This window comes from Eubalaena glacialis, chromosome 5 (assembly GCF_028564815.1).
Source record: "Eubalaena glacialis isolate mEubGla1 chromosome 5, mEubGla1.1.hap2.+ XY, whole genome shotgun sequence".
Lineage (NCBI taxonomy): Eukaryota > Metazoa > Chordata > Mammalia > Artiodactyla > Balaenidae > Eubalaena > Eubalaena glacialis.
In genome coordinates, this window is record NC_083720.1 from 119,436,904 (window position 1) to 119,456,013 (window position 19,110).

The window sequence follows — 19,110 nt, forward strand, 5'->3', positions numbered from 1 at the left end:
TGAGAATTTCTTTGATAACGTGAACATGATTCATATGTTAGTCATTTTAATTTCTTCTTTGGTGATTTTTACACTCATGCCCTTTTTATATGGAAGTAGTAAGATTTTAATTACTATTTGTATGGCTTCTTTAAATACCAAGAATATTAACATATTGTAGTTTTGCTGCAAATATTTTCCCTGGATTATTGCTTTATTTATTTGTTTTTTAATTTTATGAATGTTTGATATTCACATTTTAAAATTTTATGTCCTGAAATGCATTTATAGTTTTATTCAGATTTTCTACCATCCACTTTAGGTTCAAAAAGTCTTCCTTTTCTAGAGATCAAAAAGATATTGGTTTATTTTCTTCTATTGCTCTATGGTTTAAGTTTTTGCAGCTTGCGCATAGTGGTTAAGAACACACACTACTTTTATTTGATTATGGCTCCAAAACTTTGTAGCCAAGTGGCCTTGATTAAGCCCTTTCGACCTCAGCTTCCTCATCTGTAAAATAGGGATAATTATAGCACCATCACAGGTGTTGTTATAAGGATTAAATAAAATAATTTCTGGAAAGTATTTTTAACAGGGCCTGGTACATACTAATACTCAATAAATGGTAATAATTATAAATATTATTACTGATATATTGTACAAAATAAGACTTTAACATGTTTTTTCCCCCAGATGGTACATAGCACTGTTTATTGATGAATCTTTCCTTTCCCCATTAAAGTGATTTCAGCCTATATTATGTTCTTGTACCCTCTGACACCTGTTTCTGTTTTTTCCATTGATTTGTCAATGTGTATATGTGTGTGTACCACATTGTTTTAAAACTGTAGCTTTATAACATTTAAGAATATCATATAGGAAGAATATGCATATAGGAAACATAATTCTTTTTAAAATTGTCATGATTATTTTCTTGTTTCTTTTCCCCATATGGGTTTTAGAGTTATATTATAATTTAAAAATTTAATTGGATATTATAATGAAAATACCTAGCTACATCTCTAAATATACAACTTGATAAATACAGGTAGGAAAAATTTTTCATGTATTAGTAATGTAATAGATATAATTTAATGACTTTAATTTTTAGATAATACAATACTTTAGATACAAGAGGAAATGATATTATTGGGGTGCTAGGAGTGGGAACAGCAGAATGAGAATTCATTAGTGAATAAAATCCAGATTATAAATGCTTGCTTAAGTTTTTAGGACATGGTCACAAGTAGCATAATCTATTATTTGTCAAGTGAAAGTGATACAGTGGCCATCTATTGTACGTAAATATTTTTATGCAGCATCTGCATTTCTTTAACATCTGATATGATGCAGAAGAAACCTATGTAGACCTCAGGTTTTCCTGGGAATCACTGTGAATCCTACTAATAGGTGATGAAATTATTTCTGATCTTTGTGTTTACCACTGCAGTGGTAGCATTTTTGTCAATAGCATTACTGCAGTTTAAACTACTAATGGAATTTTTTTGTTTTAATTTCAGCAATAAATTTATTTTTAATAACACTACTAAACATTTTGTTTAGTGTTTCACAATTATTATAACCATAAATTTATAACAAGGTTACCATTATAATTTTCTACTACCAATGGAATGAGTATTTTTATGTTTTAACAATAACATTTTTGGTCCTGAAAATTAATTGTTAATGATAAATAATAGAATACCTGTAAACACTAAAATGTTCTTTAAGAAAGTGGGCCTTTTATTTCTATGATGATGGGACTTACGTGCTCTGATAAAGTGATTGTCAGAGTGTGAAAGGAAAAATGAAAACCTCTCCTAAATTGTAGGTAAACCACCTAAATAGGACATTAAACAGCATTTGCAAAGGATTATTTTCAATATAAAAAAGCACCACAAAACGTGTTATAGAGTTCCTAACTTCATTTTTTATAATTCCTGCTATGAAAATTAGAAGGTATAGAAAATACCTTCTAGAAGTTCATGGAATTCAGAAGGACTTCTTTCTTGACGCCTTGACATCCATGTTTGAGAAGAATTCTGGAAAGACTCTGAGATACTTGATGGTTTTTTTCAGAGTTGGATCAAGGGGTGCTTCTGTTGTCCTCTTTTTAAAAATTAGGAAGCATTTCAGGTATTCAGAAAAGCATAGATTAGAACATAATTCTGAGTACTCACCGCTCAGTTCAACTAATCAAGCATTAGAAAAACAATTGAACAGTATCTTCTTTTTTCTAATGAGAAATCTACCATTGAAAATACAGAATTTGGATGTCCTAGAATTTCCTTTTCCAACATTCATTCCATCTAACATGTTCCTTTTTCCTTCTTTGCCATAAGGATGTCAAATGGATATAGTTGGTGAAATGCTCTCGGTACAAGTTGCCTGCACCAAAGATGGCTGGTAATCAGCAACTGTGGAAAGCAATTCTAAACAGTAGAGCAAGATTGCTAGTATTTTCATTCCTGGGAACTATTGAACAACTGTCTTGAACACCAATTCTCAAGGCTCCTCGAGTTCTCTTCTTTCTGAGAAAATTGCTTTTCTAAACCCAACAACAGAGTAAAGGGAAAGAACCACGTTACCTGTCAACGCTGAGAGCACAGAGATTGAGGACGGTGATCCCCACTGAGGACTTCTGCAAAAAGGGGAACAACTTGCAGAGAAATACGCCAAAGTCATTGTGATCAAAAGGCCAGCGCCCAGCCAGCAGCTGAAAAAAGGAAAGAGCATGGTAAGAAATGGCAGAGCCAGCATAGGATACACGGACACTTATATTTCTAATTAGGCTTCCAAACTTCTAAATTTTATCGTTCACTATGCTTTTCAGTTAGTGTGGTAGCAATAGAGTATTATCATCATTTTTTTTCATATTTTAAAGCCTCAGCAATTTTTTAATACTGAACAATGTGGAGAGTGATAAATATAATAACAAGAGATAAAACTTTGATCTTATAGGAAGTAGTCACGCCGCCTAATTTTCAAAGAGGAGCAAAATTTGGGGGTTTGGATGACAGCTTAATTGAGAAGCAGGCAGTCATCTCTGATCGAGTCTTACTAAAACATGAGTAAAATGAATCATTTTCAGCTAGTGGCATTGGGAGATTATATTATCTCCTGACAATCAGCCAAAGCTCTGAATAAGATGTTCTGGAGAATACTGGGAAAATGAAGTGGTTTAGAATGTACTGGCTTTGCCAGCTGGTTAACAGCTAAAGCCACTTGAAACTCACCTTTTCCTCCATGCTTAACTTGCTGCCCTGCTTCAGCAGGTGTGACACCAGTGGCCTATCTTTATTTAGGCTCAGATTTTCCTTTATCATACAAGAAAATGTGGTTACTGTGACCTGTTTGTAGCATTTGCAGGGACATCTATTCTTCCACGTTGACAATTTGAAATTTTTGTTCCAGGGAGAGGGTGATGACCCTCTAGTGGCTGTGGTGAGTAGCAAGAACATAAATCCTCTGTGAATTGCTGATATCTAATTAGGTATCGTACTAGAAGCATGGCCTTAAATAATAGCTCAGCTACCTAAAAGGAGGAAGTCTCTGCTGAATATCTATGATGCCTTTTCAAGAGTAAAAATGGTATTGATGTCCTTTGTTATGTTTGCTTAGTGACTCAGAATTTAAACTTACTCCACTCAATAGGAAATAATATTGTACTAACTTGACAAACTTCTTTTTTTTGCAGAGTACCTATCGCCATAGTAACTCTAAGTTGACCTTCCAATTTCGTTCTACCATTTCTAAGAGAGTAAGGTTTAATTTCATGGTTGGCGTGGTCATTAATATGAGTCCATGGAAAGAGGATAGGAAACTATTACCCGAGAAATACAAAATCAGAACTTATGCATTTTGAGAGTTTAGTAACATAGGGCTATCTATAATTCTATTTTTTATGGCTAAGATCCTGTTTGACTTAATTTCTGATGTTCTCTCTTTTTGGTTTTCAAACATATTTCCCTTCTTCTGAGTAGTTTTCTAAAAGACCTTTTCCTTCAATCCAGCCCTGCTGCTGGTCTCTTCTTCCTCTCACTCTAACTGGTCTTGGTTGGTGTCTTAGAATTTCCATAAATACCTTTGTCCAAGGACAACCAGTAGGCTCTTCACAGAAATACTGCCCTAAACTCTGACAGTTCTCACGAAGCTAAAAAATAATTATACCATTGCTGATTGCTAGTTATGAATGCCTGATGCAAGTAAACACATAAAACATTATTTCTGAGATGAATCACCCCCTAAAAAGAAAACCTGAAAATTACTTTTTACACAGTGAGAGTTTAGTATTTTGTCCCAGAACTGTAATTCTCCACTAAAGACTAGAGAGATGTAATTAAAATGTGTAAGGATTGTTATAGGATAAGTTTTGGAACAGTTGAATTGTTATGGTTGGTTCATTCCAGGAGACAGAGGATCCTGAAATCTACGTGGATGGATTTCCCAATTCACATATCCAACAATGAGAGAAAAGAAAAGGATGTTTCTGGCTTAACAAGGGAGACTCTGAAATCCCGTGCAGGTCTAAGCAACAAGTGCTAAGAAAAATGATCTGGGAGAACCCACAACAGAACATGTATTGTTTCAGGCCCTTCCAATCTCAATTGAAATATTTTTTTTTCATGCTTGCTTAAACTTTTAATTAGGATTAGGTGTAAAGAAAGCACTCAAGAGAAAGATATCGTGGAATTGGTGAGCACCAAATAGATCACAGAATTGTCTTTCTTTGACACAAATAGGTGTTTGGTTATTTTTGTTGTTCTTTTTTTTGTTTTGTTTTTCTTTGCCAGCATTGATTCTTCTTGGGAATTACTGACAAAGGAGAATGAAAGAAATCATTGGAAAAAAATTTTAGGTACAATCACAGTGTAGACATCCCTGATGTATATCCACTTCATTCTCAAGGGATGTATGGATAGTAACCGTTCTCATGCTGCCAGCAGGAAATTAGGGTCCTACCTGCAGGCAACTTCTCTTTCTGGTTAAAGCTGGCTTCCTCAAAGAGGCCCTGCTTAACTACTCAATCTCAAGTAGGACCTGCTTGTTAACCTCTTTCATGGAACCAATATTGGAGTAATCTTAGATTCAAAGACTCCTTTCAGCCCACTCTGTCTTAGCAAGAAAACACATACAAAAGGAAGACATCAAAGAGACATAGAGTATAGCTCACCTATTTTTCTCTTATTTAGAAGAGGCATTTTGGAGCTTATGAAAGACTACGGGAAATGTATCCTTTCTGTTATTTACTAGCGTTTAAAATGGAAAATACAATATTTAAAATGGTAAAAGTTAAGCTGTATAAAAACTTGTATAATGAAAAGTTAAGTCTCCCTTCTATTCAAGACCCCTTAATTCCCTGCCCAAAGGCAACCACTGTTAATTATAAATTGTGTTTTCTTCCAGAAAACTCCCTATGTACATAAATCCTGTTTGTTTTTTTTTTTAAAAAATCAGAACATTATGGAAATAATACCTTTCAGCAGTCTTTTATGATTTTGTTTCCTAGAGCAGACTTCTGGGAAGCAGTTCTATTGCCTAATTAAAATGTTTTGATTTTTTAAAAGCACGTTGAGGAAAACCACTTAGACTAGGATAGGAAAAGATAAAGAACTGCTTAGCATAAACAGACCATGGTAAAAGAACTAGTTGATTTCATTATTGTTAACAAGCTAATATCAATTCAATGAAAGAAAAACCAAACCAGTCTGACAGACTAACAAGTCGGATTGGTTCAAGGGTAAATCTGGCACCTTGGAGCAGTCATAGCTTATTTTTGCCCTAAGAGGGTCTGTGCTTTTATGTAACCCTCATATTTATAACTTCCAAGGGCATCACACAGTACCTTGTATGTAGTAGGTGTTGAACAAATTAATGATTTCAACTCACTAATTCAGGGAAATATTTTCACATTTTGAAATTTGATAGCACCAATTTTCCACAGAAAACACATTCACCTTATAATTTACTTTCTATTTAAAAGTCATTTAACAGTATCTGAAAGTAGTATTTCCACTCTTTATGTTGAAACAAACAATGCACCGTTCAACTAGTTGTTGGAGGAGGTGGGAGAATACACTTCTGTTGAAAAGTCCACGGTAAAGAGGGGCTGCCAAACACTTTGCTCGGAGAGCCCTCCCTTTGTGCTGAGACTGTCCAGCTTGATAAGAGCCACAGAGCAGGCACCTGAAGATGACGCCCGTCCTATGGTCCAATCGGGTTCTCAAGTGGACCACAGAGGAACAGCCCAGGGCAACCTAGGCAGCAGAGGGTCATCTGCTGAACATGGATTTTGCTTTAGGACTTTTCTGAGGGGACTTTTCTTCAGCTGAAACGTAATTAAAGTCCTGATCTCCACCTGAAAACTAAAGCACTACTAAATGGCACAAATTAATGTAGAAATTCTGTATTTGTGTGGCTGATTCGGATTGTGGAAAAATCAACATAAAATTGATAGGCTGCATTTTTTAACCTGTCGAAACAGATTTACCTAAGGACTTGTACCACATGATCCACCAATAAGCACCCTGTTTTTAGAATGACTAGATTCAAAAGCAGGATGTCTGGCCACTACTATATTTGGTACAAAGCAATTTCTACTTAGTTGTGATCTTTTACTGATAGTATGTACAACGTACCTGCTTATGTCAGCTTTCTGGAACATACATGACAACCAGAAAGTAAGCAAAAATGTAAGGCGCCAAATGGTTGCTGTGAAATTTATGCCCTGAAGTTCACGTCCTTGACTTACGGGCGAACGGTCTGAGTCTTCCCCGCAGGTTGATTTGTTTTTACTTTACACCCATTTTTATTGTTCTTTTTAAATGGTTCTGTTATTTGTGCATTGCACATCCAAAGCTACTCATCAATACAAACCCTCTTGAGTAATGGTTCTCAGCCTTGGCTGTACATTAGAATGATTGAGGGAGCTTTTAAAAATACCAATGCCCAGGCCATGCCCCTAGATGACTGCTCTTCACTGTGGGGTGCTTTGTCTCCCAGGGAACATTTGGCAACGTCTGGAGACATTTTTCGTTATTACAAATTGTTGGGAGGCTACTAACATCTGGTAGGTAGAGGCCAGGGATGCTGTTGAATATCTTGCAATGCACAGGCCAGGCCCTCTAATGAACAATTATCTAGCCCAAAATGTCAGTAGCGCTGAGGTTAAAAACCCTGTCCTAGGCCAATTAAATCAGGATCTCTGGAGTTGGGACACAAGCCCGGAAGTTTTTAAAGCTTCCAGGTGATTCCAATGTACAGCCAAGGTTGAGAATCACTGCTTTAGCACACTTGTTTTCAAGCTTCAGCAGGTTCAGCATCATCTGAGGGCCTATTAAACCACACTGCTGCGCGGCCCCCGCCCCGAGTTCCTGATTCAGTAGGTCTGAGGTGGGGCCTGAGACTTTGCACTTGTTTTTTTTTTTTTTTTTTTGGCTGCGTTGGGTCTTCACTGCTACGCGCAGCGGCTACTCTTCGTTGCGGTGCGCGGGCTTCTCATCGCGGTGGCTTCTCTTGTTGCGGAGCACCAGCTCTAGGCACGTGGGCTTCAGTAGTTGTGGCTCCCAGGCTCAGCAGTTGTGGCTCGTGGGCTCTAGAGGGCAGGCTCAGTAGTTGTGGCGCACGGGCTTTGTTGCTCCGTGGCATGTGGGATATTCCTGGACCAGGGCTCGAACCCGTGTCCCCTGCATTGGCAGGTGGAGTCTTAACCACTGCGCCACCAGGGAAGCCCGTGACTTTGCACTTCTAATGAGTTCCCAGGTGATGCTGATGCTGCTAGTCCGCCAACCTCTGCCCTGAGAACCTCTACTCTAGAGATGTCATGATCAATAAAAAACTGATAGATAGTTGACAGCCAGATAGTGCAGGATGAGCAGAAAATAGAATATAATATAGACATAAATAAAAATTCATAATGGCTTGGGGCCACGTAGTTTGCACCCCTCTCATGCCGATAGTGCCTAAAGCCATCAGTATAGAAAGGTACAGCTCAGTAGCAGGTGACCTAACTGGTATGCATGACTCTCATGTCCCAGGCCTAATGTCCCAGGCCTCACCAGCTTGGCATTATGAAATAAGGCTGTTCTTTCCTTAAAATCAACTTAGACTGTCAATTCATAAGACTTAGGTTCAAATACAAGATTTATCTGTTAGCAACAGTGACCTTGGGTAAGCCACTTACCCATTGTTATGTCTCATTCCTGTACTTGTTAAGTGGGGTGGTTCTCATACCTGCCACAATGGTGTGATGACCATCTGGGAGGCTCAAGTGGGACAATGCTTATGAGAGAATCCACAAACTGAATGTACACTGCACAGACGTTAGTTATTTTGAACTGCTATAGTTTGTAATCATAAACTGAAACTTACCAATTATTCATGACCATGAAGAAAAGGATAATATAAATGAATTTACCCCCTCTTTTTATCCATTCCAGATGCTAATGCCATTACTTGGATATTATCGTTATTGTCATGGCATCTTAATAATGGGATAAGTAAAACCAGCAGTGCATTTTTCTTTGTGCTAATTTTCATTCCAGCCCATCCGGTGAGGATGAGGGCTTCTCCTCCTTCCCTTCATCCCAACCCACCCATCTCAGGAAGGAATGAGGGATTTATGAATATAGTCTGTAATAGCTGGAAACCTCAAAGTAAATAAAATGTTCTCTTCCCCTCAACATGGATTATCGTTGGGTCACTTGAAGCTGGGCATGACGGACCAGGTACCAGTCTTCAAAAAGTGGGGTTCTGAGGTTTTCTTTCTTTCTGGGGCAGGGGCTGGGATGTAGAAGTTGGTACATAGTCGAATCAGCAGTAAAGATGTTCTACGTCTCCTGACAGTACAGACTGGGATGGTAATAAAGCCTGTGATGCCCAGGACAGGCCTTCTATGAGGACATGTTTTCTGGCTGTTGCAAATCTCAAATTGGTTACAATAAAATAAGTCACTTTGCGTGACTGAGAATGAATTTTGCCTTTCCCTTATGCTTTAATTGCTTCCGGATTGAGGCAGAGTTTTCACAGAAATCAAATCAAATAAATAAAACAAAACCCATGGCTTCCACCCTACCCATACACTTTTTCCTTTGACAGGCTCCCCTTGCCTCCCGACCAGCCCAAGAATTTGGAAAGCATGACATCCTTAGAGCAGAGCAGACACTCCACAGATGTTCTCGACTCTGGGTGCCCTCTGTGACCTGGGAGGATGGAGAAGCACTCCTTTTAATGAAAGCAAGTGGCTTGGTGTAGTAAAGAGCATGGGCCCTGAAGCTCGACTTCCTGGGTTGGACTGAATCCCAGCTCTGCTATGTTTCAGACCATGTGACCTTGGCATGTTGGTTAACCTCGCTGCTTCTCAGTTTCCTCCTCTAGAAAATGGAAATGGTGATGGCAGCTACCTCACAGGGTTACTGTGGGTGATAGAAGAGACAATCCATAGAAAGCAGTTAGCAGAAGTAAGTATCTGGAAATGTGAGCTAGTTGCATGGCCTGTGGTTATCAGTCTCTACTTTCTGTCTGTTTTTTCCAGTGAGATTGTGAAGGACGGTCATCCAGGTTACCAGGTACAGGGGGGTGGCAGACCCCACAGGTACAAAGGGCCCCATTCACAAGGAAATGACTACCCAGAAGATGAACAGATGTGACCCTAAAGAAGCTGCAAGCAACATTATGTGGGAACTCAGCCAGAGAAGGCTCTGGAACCCGGCTGCCTTGTACCCTACATGACTTACTCAAGTGAACTGTGCCTCAGTGAAAACTGGAGGTGAAAACTATGCCATATGGTTGACGTGAGTGTGAAATGAATCAATCCAGGCAAAGTCCTTAGAACAGGGCCTGACCCATCGCAGGTTGTAAATGTTAGTTCCTGTAAGAGATGGGTTTTGAGGAACTGCTCCAGCTACTCTGCACTTAGATTAGAAAACTTGAGGTTGTTGCTACTACCCACTATCCATCTATTTCACCATTGAATATTCAGTGTTTCGGTGTCTTAACTTCTTAGAATCTGAAATACATAGATGTTAATAACAACCAGGTGAAAGAGAGAAAAAACAAAAAAGAGGAAAAAATACTTTTAATTTTTTAAAAATTTATTTATTATTTATTTTTGGCTGCATTGGGTCTTTGTTGCTGCGCATGGGCTTTCTTTAGTTTGGCGAGCAGGGGCTACTCTTTGTTGCGGTGCACAAGCTTCTCATTGCAGTGGCTTCTCTTGTTGCGGAGCACGGGCTCTAGGCGACCGGGCTCATTAGTTGTGGCTCGCCGGCTCTAGAGCACAGGCTCAGTAGTTGTGGCTCACAGGCTTAGTTGCTCCGTGGCATGTGGGATCTTCCCGGACCAGGGCTCGAACCCGTGTCCCCTGCATTGTCAGGCAGATTCTTAACCTCTGCACCACCAGGGAAGTCCCAAAAAAATACTTTTTAAAACCAAGTTCCAAACCCAGGAAGGTTATTTCATTAGAGGAAAGATGGTTCACCCAAGATATGGGCTTATTATCCCCAAGAATCTCAGTCACCTGAAGGCTGGGAATGAAAAGAAATGTCTCTGATAAAGCTGCTGTAAGGATGCCAATCTAGAATCAAGGGATTTATGACTTCTACTTTTTTGGTATGCCTAAAACCAAAGGATCATTGGATGGAGAAGAATTAAATGTTTTTAAAAAAGAAAAGTTAGAAGCACTCAGTATCAAAATTGTATAGGTTAGTGCCAAATATATGTGTCAGTATTTTAGGATTTAATTCATAATGGAGAGAAGATTTACGTTGGAAGGAATGAACCTGGCTTTTCCTGGATGGAGAAAAGATAGTTAATTATAGAAAATAAGTGCTCTGACCTGGACACACAATAAGACCCAAAACCTATTGAAAAAATGTTACTGTTTATTTTAATCATCACTCTCTATGGTAGTACATGCTAGTACTTATTTAAAAGAAACATGCAGGCAAAAACAAAGCAGAACAAAACAAAACAAAAAATAAACTGGTAGAGATTTCCACATGTAGTTTTAGGTAGTAGCCCCAAAAAACTTATCAGGAAGGTGGTAATAAGTAGAAAAAAGCAAAAGCCAACAGCATATTTGAAAGCATGCTGCCTATTTAATGATGTAATGTGTGAAATCTTAAGAACTGGGGTTAATTCTTCATTGTAAAGTATGTCATGTGGTCACAATTATCCTTGTGTTGATGGAAACGATGACCCAACTAAGATGCGGTATGCGGCATGAAGAAAATGATACCATATGTGTCTTTTGGGGAAAAAAGAACACTATTGATGCTGAAGCTGATGTGTTACAGTAAATAAGGTTGAGGTGATTTTGAATATTTAATAACAGAAATTCATTAGGAAATAAGACAATTTGCAATAGCTGATGTAAAAAGTGAATTAGGAAGACATGCTCAAGATGGCTGAGTTACCAGTCATGTAATGATGCTTCACATAAGAATGACATGCATGTAAACAATTCACCCACTGAAGTTTTAGAAGAGGGAAGGATGTAATATACTGCAGGGAAGTTAGAAATTCTGGCTTCCAGCTCTAGCCCTGTCAGAAATCTTTGGGCTTTGCCTTCCTCCTCTGCCATATAATCTCGTTCTGGCCCAACATTTCTTATCTCTAAATTCTCTGCCAGCTCTTAAATTGCATGATTTTTTTTTTTCATATCAGAACTCCAGTCTGTGGCTGGTTTCTCTGAAACTATTATCAACTCCATTTATCCCTAAACTTGCTTAACCTCAATCCCTCCCTTCATTTTATATGAATAATTTTGTCTTCCCAATTTCTCTTTTATTCTTCCCAACTATGAGTATTTTAGTCCTTTTTGCCTTTCTTTTTTCTACCCAAAAGGGTGAAGGATGTTAGTACCTGTGGAATCCCATAGATGAAGTCTTGAGATTATTTATTTACCTCGAATGTATGAACAGTATTTTATTCCTCTCCAGGGAGAAGCTAAAATATACAGAAAATTTGCCCAGTGAGCTATAAGCACCATACTGTAAATCCTGACTATAAGTAAAATGCAGGAAAAAACAGTAGGTAAGTGGCTATTTTAAGCTTCCAGTCAAGGGTCTGTTATAAATCATAGTGTAAAATTAAGAATTAAAAAATTTGAAAATTAGTTTGATCCTACTTTGTCTTATTTCCAGTCATTTGGAAATGAGATAACATTAAATTGTATAAGTCAAGAATAATAGATTTTAACCTAGTTTTACTTCTCAGTCTTGATATTCGACACATACTATATCTCCATTGTAAGTATTTTGTTTATTTTTAGTGCTACCTAGAACAGAAAACATACAAATTTGGGGTCTAATGTAATTAGCCTACTAATTAGCTGGGCTTCCTTTCCTAGACACTTGAGTATTGAGAGAGACTTGTACCATTTCCTTGAGATTAGGGCCAATGTTCTATTTCCTTTTCATCTCTCTCAGGACACTTGGTACATTGTTTTACATGCAGCAATTGTCTAAGGAATATTGACTGCCATGAAAATCAGCGACTTAAGCAAATGTTATTAAGACAAGTTTGGTAAATGACATTTATCTTAGATCTGAAAAATTATAGCATTTTAGATTTTGGACAGGTGCTTAGAGACCATCTAGATCAGTGGTTCTCTAAGTGTTGCCTGAGGACCCCTGGAGATCCCTTTTCATGGTTCAGGAGAACCTTTCATAGGACCTGCAAAATCAAGATAACACTGAGATGACTGCCTTTTCTACTGGTTGACATTTGCACTATTGGTGCAAAAGCAACAGTGGTTAAAACTACCAGTGCCTTAGCATGAATCAAGCAGTGGCACAAAACTAAGTCATTGCATTCTTCGCCATCACACACTAGCTGTGGAAAAAAGTTGATGCTGCAAGAGTAATGGTGAGGACTTCAGCAAGGTCATAGGCTACAAAAGCAATATACAAACATTGGTTGCATTTGTATATACTAGAAATGAAAAATACAAAAATGAAATTGAGACAATTCCATTCAAAATAGCATCAAAAAAAGAATAAAATACTTAGGAATAAATTTAACTAAAGAAGTATAAGACATGTTTGCTGAAAGCTACCAAATACTGGAGAAATCAAAGACCTAAATAAATGTTTTTGCATTGGAAGGATGAGTATTGTTAAGATGGCAATTTTCTCTAAATCCATCCAAAGAGTCAATACAATTCCTATGTAAATTCAAGGAAATTAGCAAGTTGATCTTAAAATTTATATAGAAATGTAAAGGACCCAGAATAGCCAAAATTTTTTTGAAAAAACAAATCCAACAAAGTAGGACTTATAGTACCTGTTTAAAAACTTACTATAAACTACAGTGATCAAGGCAGAATGGTATTGGCATAACAATAGACACATAAGTCATTGGACTAGAAAAGAAAAGACAGAAATAAACCCTTATATTTATCATCGATTAAGTTTTAACAAAGGTGCCAAGGCAGTTCTTTGAGGAGACGATAGTCTTTTCAATAAATGGTGTTGGGACAATTGGATATGTGTATGCAAAAAAGTGAACTTAGATGCTTACCTCATATACTACACAAAAATTAATTGTGATCGTAGATCTAAATGTAAGGGCTAAAATTATAAAACTGTTAAAAAAATAAGAGAATTTTTTTGTGATTTTGGCTTAGGCAAAGATTTCATAGATATGACACAGAAACATGTCCATAAAAGAAAAAAATTTGATAAATTGGATTTCATCAAAATTTTAAAATTTTGCTCTTCAAAAGACACCATTTAGAAAATGAAAAGAAAAGCTACGGAGTGGGAAAAAATATTTGCAAATCATATATCTGATGAAGGATTTCCATCCAGAATACGTAAAGAACTCCTACAATTAAAAAATATAAAGAGAAATAACATAATTAAAAAGAGTAAAAGATTTAAATAGACATGTCACCAAAGTAGAAATACAAATAGCTAAGTACATGAAAATGAAAAATGCTCAGTATCATTCATCATTAAGGGAAAAGTACATTAAAGCCACAATGAGCTACCGCTACACATCATTAGAATAGCTATAATAAAGAAGACTGACAATAATAAGTTGGTGAGGATGTGGAGAAATTGGAACCCTCATATAATGCTGGTGGGAATGTAAACTGGTACAACCATTTCTTTGACATTGATATGATCCAGTGATATTATTCAGATTTCTCCCGTGTTACTCATTGATTTGTTTGTATTTATGCAATTTTATCACATGTGTAGGTTTGTGTATCGACCTCCAGGCAAGACATGGAATAGGTCCATCACCACAAGGACCCCTTAACCACACTCCCTTCCCTTCTCCCTTGAACTCCCTAGCCCCTGGAAACCATTAATCTGTCCTCCATCTCAATAACTCTGTCAGTTCAAGTATGTTATATAAATGGAATTATAGTATGTAATCTTTTGAGATAAGCTTTTTTTTTTTTCCACTCACCATGATTCCCTTGAGATTCATCCAAGTTGTTGTGTGTATCAATAGCTTGTTCCTTTTTGTCACTGAGTAGTACTCTATGGAATGGATGTACCATAGTTTATTTAACCACTCACCCACTAAAGAACATCTGGGTTGCTTCCAGGTTCAGGCTATTACAAATATAGCTACTATGAACATGCCTGAACAGGTTTTTACATGAACATAATTTTCATTTCTTTGGCATAAATGCCCAAGATTGCAATTGCTGGGTCTTACGGTAATTGCATGTCTAGTTTTATAATAAACTTCCAAAGTCTTTTCTAGAGTGCTTCTACAATTTCTCAGTCTCACCAGTGATGTATGATGATCCAGTTTCTTCTCATCCTTGCCAGTATTAAGTGTTGTCACTATTTTTTAATTTTACCCATTCTGATAGGTGTGTAGTGATATATCACCGAGGTTTCAGTTCTGCATTTCGCTAGTGGCTAATAATGATGAATATCTTTTCATGTGTTTATCGACCAGCTTTATATCCTCTTCAGCAAAATTTCTGTTCATGTTTTTTTGCCCATTTTCTGCCTGGATTGTTTGGTTTTTTTGCTGTTGAATTTTGAGAGTTTTTAATATGTTCTAGAAACTACTCCTTTGGTTAGACATGTTGATTGCAAATATTTTCTCCCAATCTGTAGCTTGTTTTTTCATCCTGTTGATTGCAAATACTTTCTCACAGTCTGTAGCATGTTTTTTCATCCTCTTAAGAGGGTCCTTTGCAGAGTAAAAGTTTTAAATTTTGATGAGGTCCTATTTATCAGTTTTCTATAGATTGCGCTTTTGGTGTCAAGTGTAAGAATTCTTTACTTAGTCCTAGATGTCAAAGATTTTCTCCCTTTTTGTCCCTAAAGTTTTATACTTCTACATTTTCATTTAAGTGCAAAGTTTAAGATTTAAAAAAATTTCAACTGTGGTAAAGTATACATAACATAAAATTTACCACCTTAACCATTAGTCATGGACCATGTATATCTTTAGCATAGAAGAGGTAGTCTAAACAGAATGTGGAGATCCACTGAGGGTCACAGAACCTAAAAAGTGATCAAATAATAGATATTAAGCCCTAAGGCACTTGCTTCTCTCCAGTTGTTCAATTATCCAAAGTTTCTGGCTAAGAAATAATACTTTATTAGACATGTTCAATTCTAGTACCAGCTTTTTCTTCTGGACCATTTCCGCAAACCAAATATTTATCACTTCATCAGAGTTAATCAGAGATATGGCAAACAAGTAAAAATTTCCAAACCACAGTAGAGGTAGAATCGGGTCTATCAGCTGAGAGCCTGCCTTTATTATATCAGCCTGCAAGCAGGGCCAATTTGAATTAGTGTCTCTGTAAAATTATAAATAGCTCCAAGTTCTGGTTCACATAACTGGAACTACAAATGTTGACTCCTCACATTCTGAGAGTCTAGGTTCCCTCCCTCTCTCCCTTCCTCCTTCCTTCCCTTCCCTCCCTTTCTTAAATATATATGAACTGTCTTGGGTGTGCCTGCTGAATTACAGAGTGGCTAAAAGTAGAGTCCCAAGGATGGATCTCCATCACCCAACTTTGTCTTCTTTCTCCCATCCCTGCAGCTCCCCCTTCCTTCACCAACAATTTTAAAAGGTCTGACGTATACAAGTAATACCTGTGCCACAAAATCACATACACACATACACATACTGTTAAAAAAGAAGGAACATGGACTATCTCATATTTTTCCCCACCTCCCCCTTTGTCTATGACATGGCCTTTCTGTCCATTACCAAATATATATTCCTTGAATTTTATAGCCCAGAGATAAAAATTCATCTATCTTTAGTTATGACTGTATAATTTAATTGGTCTATCAAAGAAATATAAAATGTAGTGATTTTCTGATCAAATAATTTCAAGTATGTAAATCTTTTATCTATAAGATCTCTGGGGAGTACCTCTATTTTTTTTTTTTCTTTTGTTTGGGATTTCCCTAAAATAAATGGAAATGTCATCTTTACCTTGTTCTTTTTCTTGTTTAACTGCAACATGAATGGCTGCTCAAAGATCTAGCCTCCTGGTTCAGTGCTGCTATTAATTGCTTGAAAGACAATGTTATGGATGTCTCTAAACACACGACAAAGAATTTAAAACTTCTTCAATTTTCATCAGAAAATGCATGATTTTGTCCAGCAGGTTTCAAGGATACCCAGTTGCTACGACCTTCAAGGAGGCCAAGTTTGGATGTTTGCTAACATAAATGCAGAAGACAGAGGGAGGGTAATAGCCCTGGGCTGTTCGTCTCATTTATGTCAGGAGTCACCTCAGGAACAGGCTTACTATGTGTCACTGTGCCTAATGGGATTCCATGAGATGGCCCTTCTTTATTTTTTCATACAAAGATAATGACTTGAAAGATCAAGTGATTTATTCAAAATCAGTCGCAAACCATTTTAAAAAAGAAACATACTTTGATTTCTTGGGATTATGCCCATTTACTCTTTTGGGCGTTGTGGGTATAAGCCACTTAAGAACAATGAAGGTTATGAAGCCTTATTCATATTTTTGAAGCTCAGATCTTGAGCTCTGACCTCCTACAGGACAAAATAGAGGAGAATGAGAGGCGAGGATGAAAAGCAGGGCCAGGGGACTTCCCTGGTGGCACAGTGGTTAAGAATCCGCCTGCCAATGCAGCGGACACGGGTTCGAGCCCTGGTCCGGGAAGATCCCACGTGCCGCGGAGCAACTACGCCCGTGCGCCACAACTACTGAGCCTGCGCTCTAGAGCCAGCGGGCCACAACTACTGAAGCCCACACGCCTAGAGCCCGTGCTCCGCAACAAGAGATGCCACTGCAATGAGAAGCCCGCACACCTCAACGAAGAGTAGCCCCCGCTTGCTGCAACTAGACAAAACCGGAGCACAGCAACGAAGACCCAAGGCAGCCAAAAATAAATAATAAATAAACTTGAAAAAAAAAAAAAAGTAAAGCAGGGCCAGGGCAGCGGGTGAGATGCCAAAGGGGTGGATAAACTTTTTCTGTAAATGGCCAGATAGTAAATATTTTGGGCTTTGCAGACCATCTGGTATCTGTCGAAACCATTTATGTAAGCAATGGGTATGGCTGTGTTCCAATAGAACTTCATTTATAAAAATAGGCTTTGGGCCAGATTTGGCTCATGGCTGTAGTTTGCCCACCCCTGGGTCAGAGAATCAGACAGGATCAAGCCAAAGTGGTGAGTACTCAGTGCTTGCAAATTAGGCCCTGGAATATTACCTTAATGTGCACAACTTCCCCCTGGATTTACTTCCCCTCCTTTACAGTAACCCCGGAGCTGGAGGCATTTTAAGGTCACTCCATGAAACCAATAAAAATATTACTGTGAAGGTAACTATTTCCTCAGAACAAAAAGCAGGAAAAATTTCAACAAATCCTCTAAGTTTAAAGGCACAATCATAAGACTGCAAAGCCCAGTGTTCACACATTTCACAAAGTTCTGAATATCTTCTTGGCAGTATGTATTCAGGGCCTTGTAAGACCGCCATTGAATTCCATTTAAAATCTACTCAGTGGTTTTGATACATAAAATTTCTTTTTAGTGATGTTGCAGTGCAAATTTTGGTGTTGATGTTAGGAAGGATTTTCTTTTAGATCTATCTTCATATGCTACAATTTGGTAAATTTCTATAAAACCCTCCCTTACCATTTTGTCTTAGAATAATGTAGTAACCAGATTACAACTAAACCTCCAAGTTTTACCTAGCAACTGGCATCCCAAAATATGTCATTTAACAAAAATAACCTCAGAGAGATTGTCTGGAAAATTTCATCAATCCAGCTTAAACTCTCAGAACATTTACTGTCTGAAATCAGTGCTTTTTAATCTGTGTTTCATGGGGTGTTTTAAAGTTTTAAAATAAATGGCCATTTACTGCAGCAGTAATGGAAAATGCTGAAACCTAATTTTATTTCTATGTCTCTTGAGATTAATTTGATTGATTTTGGTTTAGCTGTATATATTACTTTAGGAGAAGGAGAGATGACAGTTTTTCTGTTTTTAAAGAAAATGTTAATAGGTGTTTTACATTGAAAATGTTATTTTTTTCAGTAAAATTGTGTTCAATGGTCCAAAAATTTCAACAGAACACTGGACTATAAAATTCCCCTGGCATTCAGGCTAACTTGATGGAATATATGTATCCTCACACAGAATGCAAGCCACTCAGAGGCACAGCTGTCCTAGATTTCTTTGTGTTTTCTATAGACACTTAGTAAATGTGTGAGTTGATTTGGGGATTATCCAATATGAAGGCAGATAATAGATTTGCTTGAAAGGCCAAGAAGAATTATAATGAACAAAGTTCAGACATATGCGACACATGCCTTTAGAGCTTTTAGAAAAGAATTCCGTCTAGGAAATTCTGCCTAGTTCCCAGTACTGTACCATGCCCTGGTGGTTTTCCAAAACTACTGATCAAAATATGAAAGGATTATGATCAAGATTTATGTTAAAAGCATATATTTAGTATATAAATATATATGTTGATATTTAAGTATTCATGATCAAGATTTATATTAAAAGCATTTATTTAGTATATAGGTATATATGTTGATATTTAAGTGTTATATATATTTATATATACATGTTAAGTTTTATATATCTGTATATATTTATTTTTTTCAGCAATATATATGCACACAAAAAGATGCATGTGAGAATG

At 37.3% G+C, this 19,110-nt stretch overlaps 1 protein-coding gene across 1 annotated transcript in view; it reads right to left on the reverse strand.

The window, feature by feature from the left end:
* EDNRA (endothelin receptor type A) overlaps positions 1 to 19,110 on the reverse strand; it is a 60,482-nt gene that overhangs the window by 23,376 nt on the left and 17,996 nt on the right. Inside the window, exon 3 of the mRNA XM_061191616.1 lies at positions 2,568 to 2,695. Coding sequence (XP_061047599.1) covers positions 2,568 to 2,695 — 128 coding nt within the window. The remainder of the gene's footprint in view (positions 1 to 2,567; positions 2,696 to 19,110) is intronic.